The sequence below is a fragment of the Lipotes vexillifer genome, unplaced genomic scaffold (genome assembly GCF_000442215.2).
Source record: "Lipotes vexillifer unplaced genomic scaffold, Lipotes_vexillifer_v1.1 scaffold828, whole genome shotgun sequence".
NCBI lineage: Eukaryota > Metazoa > Chordata > Mammalia > Artiodactyla > Lipotidae > Lipotes > Lipotes vexillifer.
The window spans coordinates 48607-66864 of NW_006779483.1; the positions used below are offsets into that span (position 1 = coordinate 48607).

The window sequence follows — 18258 nt, forward strand, 5'->3', positions numbered from 1 at the left end:
CTGCTGAAGTAGAGGATTCAGGATATTACTACTGTGCAGTGAGGTAAGAAAGGAATTAATATGTTACAAATGTGCGTTGTATGTACCTGCAATAGTTGAGGACAGAAAAATCTTTTAATAAACCTATTTTGATTTATTTTAGCAATTCAACTTACTGCCTCAAAACTAAAATAGCTGCAGAGTTTGTACAGCATGAGCCTAACTTGTGTTACAATTCACAAGCCGTATTTACACAGAGACTACTGATTCCAGGAGATGGACAACTTGTATGTCCTTATTTGGATTTTTTCAAAGATGAAAACAATGAGTTACCCCAAATACAGTGGTATAAGGTAATTTTATATTACATATGGCATTCTACTCATCTAGCAAATAAAATAGTTTTCTATCACAGACAGTAGGATGAACCTGCAAAGCACTTTTTCCTTTGGCATATTATTTTGCCTTTGAGTGGTGAAATTTAATAGGATGTTTTTAAAAGGTGTTAAGACTGTACACATTTAATTTGCAGCTTAACTAAAGATACATCATTTTTGTTTAATAAGGTAGAGCTGAGAAAAGTATAGTAGGCATAAAAGATGTTTAAAGATAAGGATGATTATAAATTTAGGGTTTTTAAGAAATAACTATTTGTTACAAAGTATACTATTTTGTGTTTTATTACAAACATTAAGTGGTCCTTGGATAACCTAGTGGTTTCTCTAACTGTCTGAAAGGCGATTGGCCAGCACTCCATGGAATACGTCATATTCTGGTATCTCTGATCTACCTGGCTTGTTGGAGCTTACATGGAGAATCACCTTGTAGAGGTTAAAAAATACAAAATAAATAATATCGGTGAAGAATGCAAGTATAGCATTACTAAGCCACTACAGTGTTAGCATTCTTTCCTCAAATGTGTTTCTCTTGCAGAGTAAGTTTGTCTTCACTTGTCTTCAAAGTGCAAACCTCATAGGCATAAAAATGTAAATCCTGGGAATGTAATTATGACTTTGCAAACAAATGCAATATTAAAACTTGTATGCAAGGAACCTTTCTATTCATATACGTACGAATATAAATATGAATAATTGGTTTTCAATACTTCCTTCCTCTCCCACTGTCTAGGACTGCAAACCTCTACTTCTTGACAACATAAACTTTGTTGGAATAACAAATAAACTCATCATCACGAATGTGACTACGGCGCATAATGGGCACTATACGTGTCATGCATCCTACGCACACTTGGGAAAGCAGTATCATGTCACCCGGGCGATAAAACTCATTACTCTAGGTGAGTCAGAGCTCCAATCCTAGGATTTTAAATCCAGGGAGGCCCAGAGACCATAACTCTAATATCACCTTCACTGTCTATGGAGGGACTAAATCCAAGAGAAGCTTGATGACTTGCCAGAGGTCACCTGGCTTTAGTTTAGTTTTTGTTGTTCCATATGCTATGTATGTGTTTCTCATTCCTACTTCAGAGGCAGTGCTGATCAAACAGACAAGGATGAGCTCTGTGTTCCAGCTGAACTCGGAGGCACGTTCTTTGGCCTGGCTAGAGCTGCCTCTCCAGAGGGTTCTCTGGAGAGGCACTGGAGGAACGACAGTTCTGAGATCCCTCACTTGGGCAGTCTGAGTGTCTAGCCGTCATTGGCGTGATGGATGGATGCTAATGAACTTTGGAACAAGTTACACTCTTGTTAGATCTCTGTTAGTCCAGTCACTTAACTTCTCTAAGGCTGTTTCCTCCTCTGTAAGAAAATTCAAGCTTCCAAGCTTGTTGCAAAAGTGAGAGATCAAGTGTGCTCAGCTTGTGGTCCTGTGCCTGGGGCCAGACAGATGAGAAATGAGTAGGTGCGTGATGATTATTCTTGTTAGTTTTCCTGAGGCTTCTATTAACCATATTTCATATTAAAAACTACAACAAAATAAAACCAGGGCACTCCTACAAGTTACCCGGGGATGGGCAGAATGCTCAACCTTTCTGTAAATACCAGGGTTTTCTAAGCTTTCAGTAAGATAAGAATAGAGTTAGTTTAACCAGGACTTTGAAAGTCAAAGCAGTCTCTATCAGTAATTACGCTGGGAGAACAGGCATAAACAGGGCCTATCCCAGGTAAACCCAGATTATGATCACTTTTCAGAGAGCTATGTTTTCTCAATTCTACAATAATTCATTTTTTTTTCCCAAAGGTTAATTTTATTGTCTCAGAATCAATTCCTTCCCTACATCCTACAAGCATCAATGACTCGTAAATTTCAGGAGTCCTTGAATCACAACCATCCTGAGTTCCTGAGCAGCCCCTCTCTGGTCATTGTGTAGCTCTGATTTGTTTTCCTTGGGGTACTGCAACCAGACCAGCAGACCAAATTTTAGGGAAAACGGGGCACTACAGAATTTTAAAAATAGGTCAAATGGGTTTTAAATACTTTCTGCCATCCTCTCTGATCCCTTACGTAGAAATAATATACTTAATCAGATGTGAGGCTGTATTTTGTTTTCTTCTAAAGGTGGATTTATAAATATTTATTGGGCATCTACTATGTTTCAGGCACTATTCTAGGTATACATTAGGGAACAAAGGAGACAGTATCCTGCCCTGATGGAGCTGCATTTTTTTTTTTGACTGTGGCGGAATGAATACTGGACATTTGAATTCATAGTTTCTCAGGCTTGGCCCCAGATAGGTCAGATTAATTTCTGGAGCTCCTTAGTATTTTTATGCTTATTTTAATAAATTATGCCAAAATGTCTGGCATTCTTCAATAACTGTGGCTTTCACTCTTGGGTCATTGTGAAAATTACTAAGTACAAGCACGTCTAGCAATAGATGGCCTTCTGGTTAATAATGCTCCATCCAGGGAAGTCCCTTTCCACGACGACTCGTTTTTCCTGATTTGCATGAAGAGGGGCACTTGTCTGGAGACCCGGAGACCCAGGGCCTGGTGATGTGTGGGTTTTTTTTTTTTGCAGCACCAAACTCTGGGTTCAGAAGGGCCAACTCTGTGGGTTTTGCTGTGGTCTCTGTGTCAGCCTCCTACCTTCACCTCTGGCCTTCTGTCTCCTGCTATATATGCTTTGGCCAGTAGAGGGAATATCGGGCAGATGCCTTGTAGTATATTATTTTGCCAAGTGTGGTCATCATGCCTTGTAGTATATTTTTGGTATATTTTGCCATGTGTGGTCATCACTTGAGATTCTGGTCTAAAGAGACCTTATGGATGTTTTTCTTTCAGTGAAATCCACGAACAAGAGACCTGAGATTGTGAGTCCAGCTAATGAGACGATGGAAGTGGTCTTGGGTAAGTGGGCTCCAATCAGGATATGCTGAAATCAGTATTTGTTGCACTGGAGATTAAGATAAACTGCACCTTTTCTGCACACAACCTAAGCTGTTTAGTGGATACATCTAAAGTTAGAGGGAAAGTGGCACAGATTATGTCTTAAATGTGTCTTTGGATTTCTTGCCTCTTATGGCAAACATCTAGCCATGTCTGATTGGCCCACCCTTACTTTCCTATGGACACTTATTACTCGTGAAGACATCAGCCAAAGACCAAGTTCAGGGACTTCCCTGGCCGTCCAGTGGTTAAGACTTCGCCTTCTAATGTAGGGGGTGCGGGTTCGATCCCGGGTTGGGGAACTAAGATCCTACATGCCTCGCGGCCAGAAGACCAAAACATAAAACAGAAGCAACTTCAATAAAGGCTTTAAAAGCGGTCCACATCAAAAAAATCTTAAAAAAAAAAAAAAAAGAAAAAGACCAAGTTCAGTAGGCCTAGGAATAAGAAATGTAATTTATTTGGTGCAGGATGGATTTCTTATGATCAGAGTTAAGCTTTTAGGTAGAATAGGACTACAGGCCAAAAAGACAGTTATTCTAGAAAACTATTTTTCTAAGTTAGTGAAAATGTTCATTTTAAGAATAAAGATGTAACACGATAAGCAGTCAGATCTAAGCTATGCAATATGATAGCCACTAGGCATGTGTGGCTACATACATGTAAATTTAAATTAAGTAAATTTATTTAATTAAAAATTAGTCCCTCAGTCAAGGGCTGAAGAGTGACGTGATTAGTGACTACGTATGAGACAGCACAACTATAGAACATTTTTGCCAACGCTGAAAGTTCTGTTGGAAACCACTGGTCCAAACATAAAAACAGATTTTTGTATCAGAGGATCAAAAATCAGGCTGGCATATAGAATCCTGTAATAGTAACTGCATGAAGACAAAGAGCAATTGTACAGAGATTAGAAGGTAAAATTTGTGACCTCTGAATTCTGTATTTGGCCATGTTGTTCTTCGTGGTGGAAAGTAATATAAAGACATTCATAGATGTAAACAAAGATGTGAAAATTTTAAATATTGTCCCGTAGAATCCAGAGCGGTGTTTCAACCCTTTCCCCCCCATTATTGCTCCTCTGTAGTGCCTAACAAGCCATTTTTTCCCTAATACTCATTGGTTTCTCAGATATTTAATACCCAGATATGCACTATGACACTTTGAAAGGCCACAAACCATTGCAATAGCTAAGCTTCTCTTGCTCTCCTCGCCAAGAAACACATTTTGCCCTGTTGAGAAAGCATGCTCGAGGAATGTATACTTAGAGCTCTAAAGCCTAGATTTGATCTACAAATCTAAAAATAAGTTTACATTAGGAAATAATAATTTTAATATATCACATTGATCAGAGGCCTGATCACTGTGGCATATGAGTATCCTATAATAATCAGACATTTATTTGATAAGATTTCATCTTAATTACCAATAAAATGACTTAGAAAAATAGGAATTGAGGGATACTTTCTGCACTTAATAACATCAGTTCAAACCAATCGTCACCAACATTTTTAATGGTGAAACACTATGCAGTGTTAAACCTTCTACAGGTCTAGGCCTTAATATGTTCCAGAAGTGCCCACTAATGCAAAGATAAAAGAACCAAGGCATGCTGACTGTAGGGGAGAAAAGAACGGTATTTTTTCAGATCATATAATGATGTACCTACAAATATTATTGTATTGACCAGATATAAAATTAATATTCTAAAATATTAGACTTATTTAGCAAAAACCAAGAAAACAGTGGGAAAAGAGATCCTATTTGCAACAGTAAATGCCACAGAGATGTCTATAGGATAGCTTAGCAAAACCTTTAAAAATTATATTGGATTTATAAGGAAGAAAAAACCAACCAAACAAAACCCCCACAAACTCTGACCTATAAATCTCAAAAAACTGGGAGATTTAAAGCATACATTCTTAAAGGGATGGGGAGATGCTGTCGGCAATGGGGAGAAAATTGGTTCTTAGGAGGTGAAAAAATCTAAGTCAATAGATATAGTGTATATCTGTGGTATTAAAAATTCATGGAGAGTTAGGCAACTGGGATAAAAAGATCCAAAAAAGCTCCAAAGGGAGCAATAATAAAAACAATCTCAAGAAACACAAATTTAAGAAAAACTGTAATAAGGATGTGTGTTTTTCCTATATGAAAAACTGGAAGCTGTAAAGATATGGACTCTCAACAGTAAGTTACAGATTTAATAGAATTCCAATAAAAATATGAATGGGCTTAAAAATTGTCAAGTGATACTGAAATTCACCTGGCAGAATAAAATGCTGAGATTTACTAAGATAATACTGGGAAGAAAAGCTAAATGATATATTTACCCTAAAACTGCAATAATTAAGAGTGTGGTACCCCTGGCGCCAGATCAACCTAGAAAGTCCCAAATAATTATTTTATAATTCTTACATAACTGAGGAAGAGATTTATTATTCAGTAAGAGATTCTGGAATTATCAGCCAACTATTGGGATAAAAACATTAAGTTAAAGCTTTCTCTCACACCATACCCAAGTTATATTCTAGACAGAATAAAGAACTAAAACAATCAAAATACAACAGTGCAAACATCATATATACCTGAAAGAAAAAAGTACATGGAATATTTTCCTGATTTGATGGTAGAGAGAGCTTTTCAACAACAACAACAAAAATAGTGAAGATGTAGTATAAAATAATTGTAAATTCGGCCAAATAATAAAAATATATACACTAAAGAATTTCCATAAACAATAACAAAATGAAAACAAGCTCAAAGATATTTGCGGTAGTTTTCACGTGTGATAAAGAGTTACTATCCTTGATAATTTAAGAGCTTCCATGCATCATAAGGTTAATAATATGAGAATGCAGCATAGTAATGGCCATTAGGAATAACAAGCAATTCTTTTCTTAAAAATTTATTTGTTCTATTTACTTATTTTTGGCTGCGTTGGGTCTTTGTTGCTTTGCGTGGAGCTTTTCTCTAGTTGCAGAGAGCAGGGGCTACTCTTCCTTGCGGTGCACAGGCTTCTCACTGCGGTGGCTTCTCTTGTTGTGCAGCACCGGCTCTAGGCACACGGGCTTCAGTAGTTGTGGCACATGGGCTCTAGAGCGCAGGCTCAGTAGTTGTGGCGCACAGGCTTAGTTGCTCCGCGGCACGTGGGATCTTCCTGGATCCTGCATTGGCAGGTGTATTCTTAACCACTGCGCCACCAGGGAAGCCCATAACAAGCAATTCTTAAAAGAAAGGCAAATGAATACTAAGCTTATGAAAAACATGTTAATTTACCATGAGCTCAAGAAATGCAGATGAAAATTTAAATGGAATTTTTTTCTTCTCTCAATTGGCAATGGCTAACCAAAAACACTTGGTATCTGGGGCTTCTGGGGATAAATGACTCTTGCATACACTGCTGGACAGAGGGCAGACTGGTATAGTCTCCCTTGGGACAGGGCGTTTGGCTTTTAAAAATATGTATCTCTTTTAACTCAGTTCTTCCAGATTTTTATTCAGAGTAATACTTCAGGATATGTACAATGTTGACGTACAGGAACATTCATTGGAATGTTAATCATAATAATGGAAAATTAGAAACAAATTACGTTTAGCAATAGGAAAGGAATTCATCATAGTATGTCTGTATGATGGAATAGTAAACTGCCATGAAATAGCCTATTTTGAAGGCTAATCACGTGAGCCAAAATTCTCAATGTACAATAACTACAAATAGACAATGACACCCCATTTTAAAAACTGCATACGTACACAGAAAGGTAAGGAATGAGATACGTAAAGTTACTAATAGTGCTTACCTCTTGGTGGTGGATATAAGGGCACTTTCTTCTTTTTGCTTTCCTGTAATTTAAAATTTTTGTTCAACAGTCATTTATTAATCTAGATAGATCAGGTAAAAGTCCATTAATGTTATGATTAAAAATACATTCCTTTGCAGGATCCTGGCTCCAACTGATCTGCAATGTTACCGGCCACTTAAGTAACTTTGTCTACTGGAGGTGGAATGGGTCAGGAATTAAGGAATATGAGCCTATGATGATGGAAGAGTTTACATAGTAAGTATGCCAAGAGCCAGACATGCCATAGAGACATTTTGGTATTAACCTATGATGATGGAAGAGTTTACATAGTAAGTATGCCAAGAGCCAGACATGCCATAGAGACATTTTGGTATTAAATTCCATGTCATACGTTATATAACCATTATGACTGAATCTAGTGGCAGTGATCAAGTTGGTCATTGATTGGTCCTTAACCCTTTGCTGCCCATATTGAGTTTTGCTAAGCTCAGCAGGATTCATAAGATCTTGTCCAATGAAGGTGACAGTACATGTCATTATGGTACAAATTCCAGACCACTTGGAAGGCTTTCTCTTAAATTCAGTTAAAAATGTTGCAGCATTCCCATGAAGCAAGTGTCCTGAATTATCCTTCATGTCATTCCATTTTTAAAGTAGTTTAGAAAAGACTCATTCATTGTGGCCAAGAATCAGGCACTCCCCTGCTCAGGTCTCTGATGGTGCCCTATTACTTCTTAGCATCACCTGCAAACCCTTTCCCATCTGTCCCAATCTACTCTCGTTTCATATATTCTTTGTGCCCCATGGAGACCAGAAGGCCTATGTCCCCATTTTCCTTCTTGGAAGCTGGTAATTTTAATTTTATTTCTCTGTGCTACTGAGTCTTTTACTAACAGTGGTCTTAGGGCTATGAAATATCAGATCAGTCTTGCTAAAAGCCTGATTCTTATACCTGTGCTTAGGGCTGGTGATTATTTCTGCTGTAACGATAAACCAGGGATGCTTGTCGTATCTATAATTGATGCCATTTATACAATTACTCTTTTGAACAGCGTGCAGAATCCTTTAAACCAAAGGAGTACAGTCATCTCACGGCTTAATATTACAGCAGTGGAAAGTAAATTTTTTCTACATCCATTTATCTGTTTAGCCAAGAATACAGAAGGAAGGAGTACAGCATATATCCAATTAATACATCCAGGTAAACACAGCTGTTTATTTGAAATGCAATTTTGTTTTCCTGTAGTAAGATTTCATGACCTTGAGGTTTACAATGCCATTTCCTCTGCCCAGAATGCTCTTAGATTCCTCTTAACCTGGGGACTGCCATTCCTTTTTTACTTCCCAGATGAACCATATCTTCTTCTAGGAGGTTTTGCTGTCCTGCTGCCTACTCTTAACCCATCTCTCTGCCCAACAGGGCCTCTGCTATGCATGTCCATATCTATCTTAGTTTTCTTTACTTGAATATAAATTCTGTGATGTTGCAGATAATTACTAATCATTCTATTTCCAGAGCTAATAGCAAGTTAAGTCTGGTCATCCTCGCTACCTAATGAATATTTTTAGGTAAACCACTACATGATGAACGCACAGGGGAAGCCTAAATATCCACTTTCCAGACAGGATGTCAGAAGTTAATGGTTTTCATGAATTCTGTAATCAAACACAATATTGGCAGTATTTGTGTTTCTGCTCACTGATTCATTTTTCTGCCTCATTTATTCTGCCATTGATCCCTTCTAGTGTATTTTTCATTTAAAGTTATGGTATTCAATGCCGGTTGCCTCTATATTTTCTAACTTTGTGTTAAAAACTTCTTATAGCTTTTTGCTCTGTGCATCCATTCTTTCCCCAAGTTCTTGGATCATCTTTACGATCATTATATTGAACTCTTTCTTGGGCAGATTGCCTGTCTCCACTTCATTTAGTTGTTTTGCTGGGGTTTTATCTTGTTCCTTCGTCTGGAATGTATTCCTTTGCTGTCTCATTTTGTTAACTTTCTATTTGTATTTTTATGTGTATGGAAGATTAGTTATGTTTCTTGGTCTTGGAGAAGTGGCCCTCTGTAGGGGATGTCCTATGTGTCAGTACACTCCCCTCTTGCTACCCAGTGGCCTGGGACCAGCTGGTCCCAGGGTAGCTTCTGACCTGTTTGGTACTCAGTTCCACAGGCTGTGGGATGATAGTTTTCTTGCTTCTGGTGGGTGAGGCTGGTTTAGGGGCTCATGCAGGCTTCCTGGTAGGAGGGGCCAGTGCCTGACCACTGGTGGGTGCCGCTGGGGCTTGGCCCTCTGGGGGGCAGGGCCGTGTCAAGGGGAACATCTAGAGCTGGCTGTGGGCTCAGGAAGTCTTTAGGCAGCCTGTCTGCTGATGGGTGGGGCTGTGTTCCTGCCCTGGGTGGTCGTTTGGCCTGATGCAGCCCAGCACTGGAGCCTACAGGCTGTTGCAGGAGGCCAGGTCTTGGTGCCAAAGACCCAAGCAAGACATCTGCCTCTAGCAAGAGTTCACACAGATGAACACTCCCAGATATGTCTGCCACCGGCTTTTATGATCCCAGAGAGAGCCACAGCTGCCGCCTGCCCAGCAGACCCTCCAAACCAGCAGGTAATGACTCCTATGGTCACTGCTTTTGCCCTGGGTTTTGGTGTGCACAAGACCTTGTGTGCCCTCCAAGAGTGGAATCTCTTTCCCCCAGTCCTGTGGAGCTCCTGCAGTGAAGCCCCATGGGCTTTCAAAGCCAAGTGATCTGGGGGCTCTTCCTCCTGATGCCAGACTCCTAGGTCAGGGAGCCGGATGTGGGGCTCAGAGTTCTCATGCCTGTGGGAGAACTTCAGCAATATAATTATTCTCCAGTTTGTGGGTTGCCCACCCGGGTGGTATGGGATTTAATTATATTGTGAGTGTGCCCCTCATACCATCTCATCATGATTTCTTCTTTAATTCCTTGGATGTAGAATGTCATTTTTGGTAGGTTCCACTCTTTTATCAATGGTGGGTCAGCAGTTAGGTGTGATTTTGGATTTTGGGGTGCTTGTGAGAGGAGGTGAACTCAAGGTCCTTCTACTTGGCCATCTTGTGTGTTTCTTATTCTTAAAAGGCTTCAGTGATTCCTCATGGCCTACTGGCTATTTCAAGCCTCTTACAGACTCCTTCAAGTGTTATTCAGCTTTCTCCCCCTCCTCATTTCACTGGTACTCTGCAGCATTTGTCAACTCAAAATTCTACTCTTGGCTTCTTGTACTTTCTCTTACTTCACTGTACCCTTATTTCCTTTGCTGTCTCCTTTTTCATTGCACTAAAATTATTTTCCTCACAATTTCACCATTAGAGTTCCTTATTTGCTCCATTAATAGTTTGTAAAATTGGTCTTGAGACCACTTATTTTCAGAATCATATAGGTTGCTTTTAAAAGTTCAGACTCATCAACCTACATGGGGCTGCAAAATTAGATTAGGAAGACCCAGTGGTGGAAGCCACTGCTAAAGAGCAGAAAAAAGAATGAGAAATATGAGGACAGTTTACAAGACCTTGGGGACAATGTCAAATGCACCAATATTTGAACTATATGGGTCCCAGAAGGAGAAGAGAGAAAGGACCTGAGAAAATAATTGAAGAGATAATAGCTGAAATTTTCCCTAACATGGGAAAGGAAACAGTCACCCAATTCCAGGATGCACAGAGAGTCCCATACAGGATTAAAACCAAGGAGGAACATGCTGAGACACATAGTAATCAAACTGACAAAAATTAATGATAAAGAGAAAATATTAAAAGCAACAAGGGAAAAGCAGAAAATAACATACAAGGGAAACCACATAAGCGTATCAGTTGGTTTTTCAGCAGAAACTCTGTAGGCCAGAAGGGAGTGGCACTGTATTTTTACAATGATGTAATGGAAAAACCTACCACCACAAATAATCTACACAGCAAGTTTATTCTTCAGATTTGATGGAGAAATCAAAAGCTTTACAGATAAGTAAAAGCTAAAAGAATTCAGTACCACCAAGCCAGCTTTACAAAACATGCTAAAGGAACTTCTCAACTAGAAACAAGAAAATTACATAACAGGAAAGCTTACCAATAAAGCAAAACATACAGTAAAGGCAGGAAATCATAGACACACAAAGATATGAAAACCAGTAATCATGAGGAGAGTACAAATGCAGGATCTTTAAAATGCATTTGAAATTAAGAGATCAGCAACTTAATACAATAGTGTATATATATAGCCTGCTATACCAAGACCTCATGCTAACCACAAACCAAAAATCTACAATAGATATACACACAAAAAAGGAAACTAACACTAGAGGTAGTCATCAAATCACAAGAGAACAAAAGAAAAAAAAAAGTCCTACCAAGACAAATCCAGAACAATTAACAAAATGGCAATAAGAACATACAGACTGGCTGAATAGATACAAAAACAAGACCCATATATACATATATCATCTACCAGAGACCCACTTCAGATCTAGAGATATATACAGACTGAAACTGAGGGGATGGAAAAAGATATACCATGCAAATGGAAATCAAAAGGAAGCTGGTATAGCAATTCTCATATCAGACAAAATAGACTTTAAAATAAAGACTGTTACAAGAGACAAAGAAGGACACTACATAATGACCAAGGGATCAATCCAAGAAGATTTAACAATTGTAAATATATATGCACCTAGCATATAAGGAGCACCTCGATATATAAGGAGAATGTTATCAGATATAAAAGGAGAAATTGACAGTAAGGCAATAATAGTGGGGGACTTTAACACCCTACTTACATCAATGGACAGATCATCCAGACTGAGCATCAATCAGGAAACTCAGGCCTTACATGGCACAGTAGACCAGATGGACTTAACTGATAATTATAAGAGCATTCCATCTGAAAGCAGGGAATACACATTCTTTTCAAGTGCACATGGAACATTCTCCAGGATAGATCACATGTTGGGCCACAAAGCAAGCCTTGGTAAATTTAAGAAAATGGAAATCATATCAAGCATCGTTTCCAACCACAACACTGTGAGATTAGAAATCAACTACAAGAAAAAAACTGCAAAAAAACACAAACATGTGGAGGCTATATAATATGCTACTAAAGAACCAGTGGATCACCTGAAGAAATCAAAGAGGAAATAAGGAAAAAACCCCTAGAGACAAATGAAAAAGACATGTCCATCCAAAACCTCTGGGATGCAGCAAAGGCAGTCCTAAGAGGGAAGTTTATAGTGATACAATCCTAGGAAACAAGAAAAATCTCAAATAACCTAATCTAATACCTAAAGTAACTAGAGGAAGAACAACAAACAAAACCCAAAGTTAATAGAAGGAAAGAAATCATAAAGAGCAGAGCAGAAATAAAGAAAACTGATAAACCTTTAGCCAGACTCATCAAGAAAAAAGGGAGATGGCCCAAAGTAATAAAATTAGAAACAAAAAAGAAGTGACAACTGACACTGCAGAAATACAGTGTCATAAGAGGATCATAAGAGACTACAGCAACTAGCTATATGCCAATAAAATGGACAGCCTAAAAGAAATGGACAAATTCCTAGAAAGGTACAGTCTCCCAAGACTGAAACAGGATGAAATAGATAATATGAACAGACCAATTACAAGTACTAAAATTGAATCTGTGATTTTAAAACTCCCAACAAACGAAAGTTCAGGACCAGATGGTTTCACAGGTGAATTCTACCAAATATTTAGAGAAGAGTTAATGCTTATCCTTCTGAAACTATTCCAAAGAATTGCAGAGGAAGGAACACTTCCACACGCATTCTATGAGGCCCCCATCACCCTGATACCAAAACCAGACAAAGATGCCACAAAAAAGAAAATTACAGGCCAGTATCAGTGATGAATATAAATGCAAACATCCTCAAAAAATACTAGCAAACCAAATCCAACAATACATTAAAAGGATCATACACCATGATCAAATGGGATTTATCCCAGGGATGCAAGGGTTTTTCAGTATCCACGAATCAATCAGTGTGATACACCACATTAACAAATTGCAGAATAAAAACCACATGATCATCTCAATAGATGCAGAAGAAGCTTTTGACAAAATTCAACACCCATTTATGACAAAAACTCTGCAGAAAGTGGGCACAGAGGGAACATAACATAATAAAAGTCATATATGACAAACCCACAGCTAACATTATAATCAACACTGAAAAGCTGAAAGCATTTTCTCTAAGATTTCCTCAGGAACAGTACAAGGATGCCCACTCTTGCCACTTTTATTCAACTTAATTTTAGGATTCCTAGCCAGAGCAATCAGAGAAGAAAAAGAAATAAAGGGAAACCAAATTGGAAAAGAGGTAAAACTGTCACTGTTTGCAGGTGACATGATACTGTACATAGAAAATGCTAAAGATACTACCAGAAAACTACTAGAGCTCATCAATGAATTTGGTAAAGTTGCAGGGTAGAAAAAGTAATACACAGAAATCTGTTGCATTGCATTTTAAGTAAACTTTAAAAGCTTTTGCACAGTAAATGAAACCATAAACAAAGTGAGAAGATGACCTATAGAATTGGAAAAATTATTTGCAAATGATGCATCCGACAAGGGATTAATCTCCAAAATACACAAATAGTCATACAACTCAATAACAAAAAAAAACCCCAATCAAAAAATGTGCAGAAGACCTAAATAGACATTTTTCCAAAGAAGACATACAGATAGCCAACAGGCACATGAAAAAATGCTCACCATCACTAATTATTATAGAAATGCAACTCAAAACTACAATGAGGTGTCACCTCATTCTTGTCAAAATGGCCATCATCAAAACATCTACAAATAATAAATGCTGGAGAGGGAATGGAGAAAAGGGAACCCTCATATGCTGTTGGTGAGAATGAAAATTGGTACAGCCACTATAGAGAACAGTATGGTGGTTCCTTAGAAAACTAAAAATAGAGTTACCATATGATCCTGCAATCCCACTTCTGGGCATATAGCCAGAGAAAACTATAATTCAAAAAGATACATGCACCCCAGTGTTCCTAACAGCACTATTTAACAATGGAAGCAACCTAAATGTCTATCAACAGATGAATGGATAAAGAAGATGTGGTATATATTTGCGATAAAATGTTACTCTGCCATAAATAGAATAATTCCACTTGTATCAACATGGATAGACCTAGAGATTATCATACTAAGTAGACCAAACAGAGAAAGACAAATATATGATATCACTTATATGTGGAATCTAAAAAAAAAAGATACAAATGAACTTGTTTACAAAACAGAAATAGACACACAGACATAGCAAACAAACTTATGGTTCCCAAAGTGGAAGGGGAGGGGCAGAGATAAATTAGGAGTTTGGGATTAACATATACATACTAATATATATATAATAGATAAACAACAAGAACATACTGTATAGCACAGGGAACTATACTCAATATTTTGTAATAACCTATAAGGGGAAAAAATAAAAAGAATATATATATACAATATATATACATATATAACTGAATTATATATTTTATTTGTATATATAACTGAATCACTTTGCTGTACACCTGAAACTAACATGACATTATAAATCAGCTATACTCCAATAAAAAAATCTTAAAGTGTTTGTGAAATATTTTAAGATAATTTGTAGCTGAATTAAAATACGGTATTTATGAATGTGTACATGGAAGAAAATCTAAAAGAACCTATGGACAAACTATTAGAATAGCTAAATGAATTTAGCATGATCACTAGTATATATGTTTATATATAGTATTTCTATGTATTTCTGCAAATACCAACAACAAACAGAAATTAAGTTTAAAAAATAACATTTACAGTAGCATCAAAAACTATCAAATATTCAGTATGTAGGAATAAATCCAGGAACAGCTGTTCAAAATCTGTGATACAAAGTAAAAATACATTATCGAGATAAATTAAAGACCTAATAGATGGAGGGATATACAATATCCATGGATTGAAAGACAAATACTCAGTATTATAAATATGTTAGTTCCCTTCAAATTAATCTACAGATTCAAAACAATTCCAATCAAAATCTCAGCAATATTTGTACAAGTGTGGGTGTGCATTTGTGTGGGCATGTTGTTGTGGGCACGTTTATCCTAAAGGTCATACTGGAAATGTAAAGGGCCAAGACTAGTCAAGGTGGTCTTGAATAAAGACAACAAATCGCAAAGATTTACACTTCAGATATCATGATCTTGTACAAAGCTACAGTAATTAAGACTGTAAATGTGAACTATCAATTGGGCCAATCGGATATTGATCTATCTTGAGTTCCACTTCATAGCCAGTTCAACTGCAGATGGATCAATGACTGAAATTGGAAAAGCAAAATAACAGAGCTTTCTGGATGCCTCCTTGGCCCTTGACATTTAGAAGGCTCCTTCTTTCTCTCGTCTCCCTTACCTCTCCACATGAACTCCTCTGCAGTCATCAGATGAATAACTAGCATGTGAAGCTGGGAGGATGTGGAAGTGTGACATACTATCTGACATCACTAAACCCTTTTCTCCTTTCCTCCTGTCTTCAGCTTTCTCCACCTGACTCTTCTACTTTTGTAGAACTTTTGTAGGCTCTTGAGTGACTCTGACTTTACTCATAGTCCTATGGAATGCGCTATCCTATGGTCTTTGGGTTTTTTTCTATGTTATTACATACGACTTAGGTGAAAATTTAATACAATGCACCTTAGTTTTATACAGTATCCATTCTCAATGACTTTGTACATTAGTACTCATTAATAAAAGATGATAATGAATGGGTTAATACTGTCTGGGATTTGGGATTACAGGCCAATCCCAAATATGGTTTCTCTGGGATGATAATGTTTAATTTTCTATGCTCAATTTTTAAATTCTTTGGGTTCTAATATTTTTTTCTCCTCTTTTCTGCTATAGTCCCTGACTTCCAGACGCCCACAATTGGTGTATCTGTCATGTTAACATTGGTAATTACATGCTCTGTTTTCATCTATAAAGTCTTCAAGGTTGACATTGTGCTTTGGTACAGAGATTCTTTCTATGGTTTTCTCCCCAAAAAAGGTACAGTTTTGTATTCTATGCAGTATTTTCTTGTTGGGATAGTTAAGAGATGTAAAAGCTAACTAAGAGGGGTTTTATTTAAATTTTAAAATGAAATGTGGCATATACAAAATAACATAATTATACATAATTACAGTTTCTTAACCAAACAGACTGAATAGTAGTATTTTCTAAGTTACTGCTCCGGTGTTCATAATGGGGGGATAAACAGGCATTTAGAGCATCTGCTTATAAATCCAGTTATTCAGAAGCTGTGGTTGAGGACTTGCTCTGTGCTGGGTAGAACACAGATCACCCCATGATCTGCCATCAAATGGAAGAAATGATGTAATTTTCATGCACCAGGGAAGCACTCTCTCTTTTGTTTAAACCTCAAAGAAAACTAATACTACACTAATATATAAAAGGAAGAATGGATAGAATTCAGGGCTTAGACATTTGGGGAAGATGAGAACAGTGAGGTAAGGGTAGTTCCATACTGAGGGGTAAAGAATGTTTGCATATGAGGGGACCATCGAATAATATAAGAAGAACTTTGTAGTAAAACAGAATAAATGTAAACTTGTAAGAGATGAACACTTTAAAAAGGCATTATACTTTTGGTGTTGTTGCTTCATACCATTGCACACAAAATTAATAATTCACTATGAAATGCATGTTTGCGATACTGACTTTACCAAATCTCATTTTTTTTCTATTCATTCTAAATATATTGCATTTTCTCTTTAGCTTCAGATGGAAAGACGTATGATGCATACATACTATGTCCAAAGACTCCTGGGGAAGGGTCCACCTCTAACTCAGATATTTTTGTGTTTAAAGTCTTACCTGAGGTCTTGGAAAAACAGTGTGGATATAAGCTCTTCATCAGTGGCCGAGATGACTATGTTGGGGAAAGTATGTATGCAATGGAAAAAGTAATAGTCTTGTAAAACTAATTTAATTACTAAACTTGGGTTCCCTCTTGCTGGAAGAGTGTGACCTGGGTGTACATATTTGACAATTTTAAGAGCCTCTTAAGTGGTGCATGATGACGATTTTCATATTAAATGCAAAGTGTTTACTTTTCTCATATTCTTTTGGGGCAACAATTAACTAAGTTTTATTTCATTTTGGAAAACTTAACTAGTTAGATCCAGTAGTTACTTTACAACTGATGGTAAAATAGGAGTGATATAGATCCAGTGGTTCAACAAGAAAGTTTATAAATTTCTACTTAAAGTACTCTGACCCCTGCTCACCTTTTGTGGGTCAGTTTTTGATCTATTCTATAAAATGAGAAACTCCTTCAATCTTAGGTGAGGCAAGAAAAAAGAGCATTAGGAGACATAGGCCATGGGGTGGGAAGAACCTTGAGGGGTTTGGGTTCTGGAGGGAATGACTGTAAGTTGAAAGTTTACTTGCTGTGCTTCGTGTTTTTCAGGCATTGTTGAGGTTGCTAATGAAACCATAAAGAAAAGCAGAAGACTGATTATCATTTTGGCCCGAGAAATATCAGGATTCCGCTGGCTGGGGAATTCATCTGAAGAGCAGATAGCCATGTACAACGCTCTCATTCAGGAAGGAATTAAAGTTGTCCTGCTGGAGCTAGAGAAAATCCCAGACTACGAGAAAATGCCAGAATCCATTAAATTCATTAAGCAGAAGCAGGGGGCCATACGCTGGTCAGGGGACGTTAGAGAAGGGCCACAGAGTACGAACTCGAGGTTCTGGAAGAAGGTCAGGTACCACATGCCCGTCCAGCGGCAGCCGCCTTCAGCCAAGCACAAGCTGCTGTCCCCAGCCACTCAGCTGGACCCTAAGGAGAAAAGGCCACTGGAGGTCCACGTGCCCCTCGGGTAGCAGAGAAGCTTGGTCAAAAGTTCCTTGGTGATTCCTGTCTTCAGGCATTGCAGGCGGGGCTGGGCCTCACTGACTTGTACAGTCATACCACACACCTGTGTAGTCCCTTATCCCCGAGGTCACCTAGAATTGGATTGTTAAGGGAGCAGTATGTGGTGACAGTTGCCCTGTGGCCAGGGCAACTCAGAGCAGAGGGCTTGGGAAGTCCTATAAC

General features: G+C 37.9%; 1 protein-coding gene across 1 annotated transcript in view; it reads left to right on the forward strand.

The window, feature by feature from the left end:
- The window catches only part of IL1R1 (interleukin 1 receptor type 1), a 27694-nt gene extending 9650 nt beyond the window's left edge, over window positions 1-18044 (forward strand). Inside the window, 9 exon segments of the mRNA XM_007452633.1 lie at window positions 1-43; window positions 143-332; window positions 1108-1276; window positions 3223-3288; window positions 7274-7391; window positions 8189-8337; window positions 16059-16202; window positions 16932-17099; window positions 17626-18044. The exon segment at window positions 1-43 is cut by the window's left edge and continues 22 nt beyond it. Coding sequence (XP_007452695.1) covers window positions 1-43; window positions 143-332; window positions 1108-1276; window positions 3223-3288; window positions 7274-7391; window positions 8189-8337; window positions 16059-16202; window positions 16932-17099; window positions 17626-18044 — 1466 coding nt within the window.
- The last annotated feature ends 214 nt before the right edge of the window (window positions 18045-18258 follow it).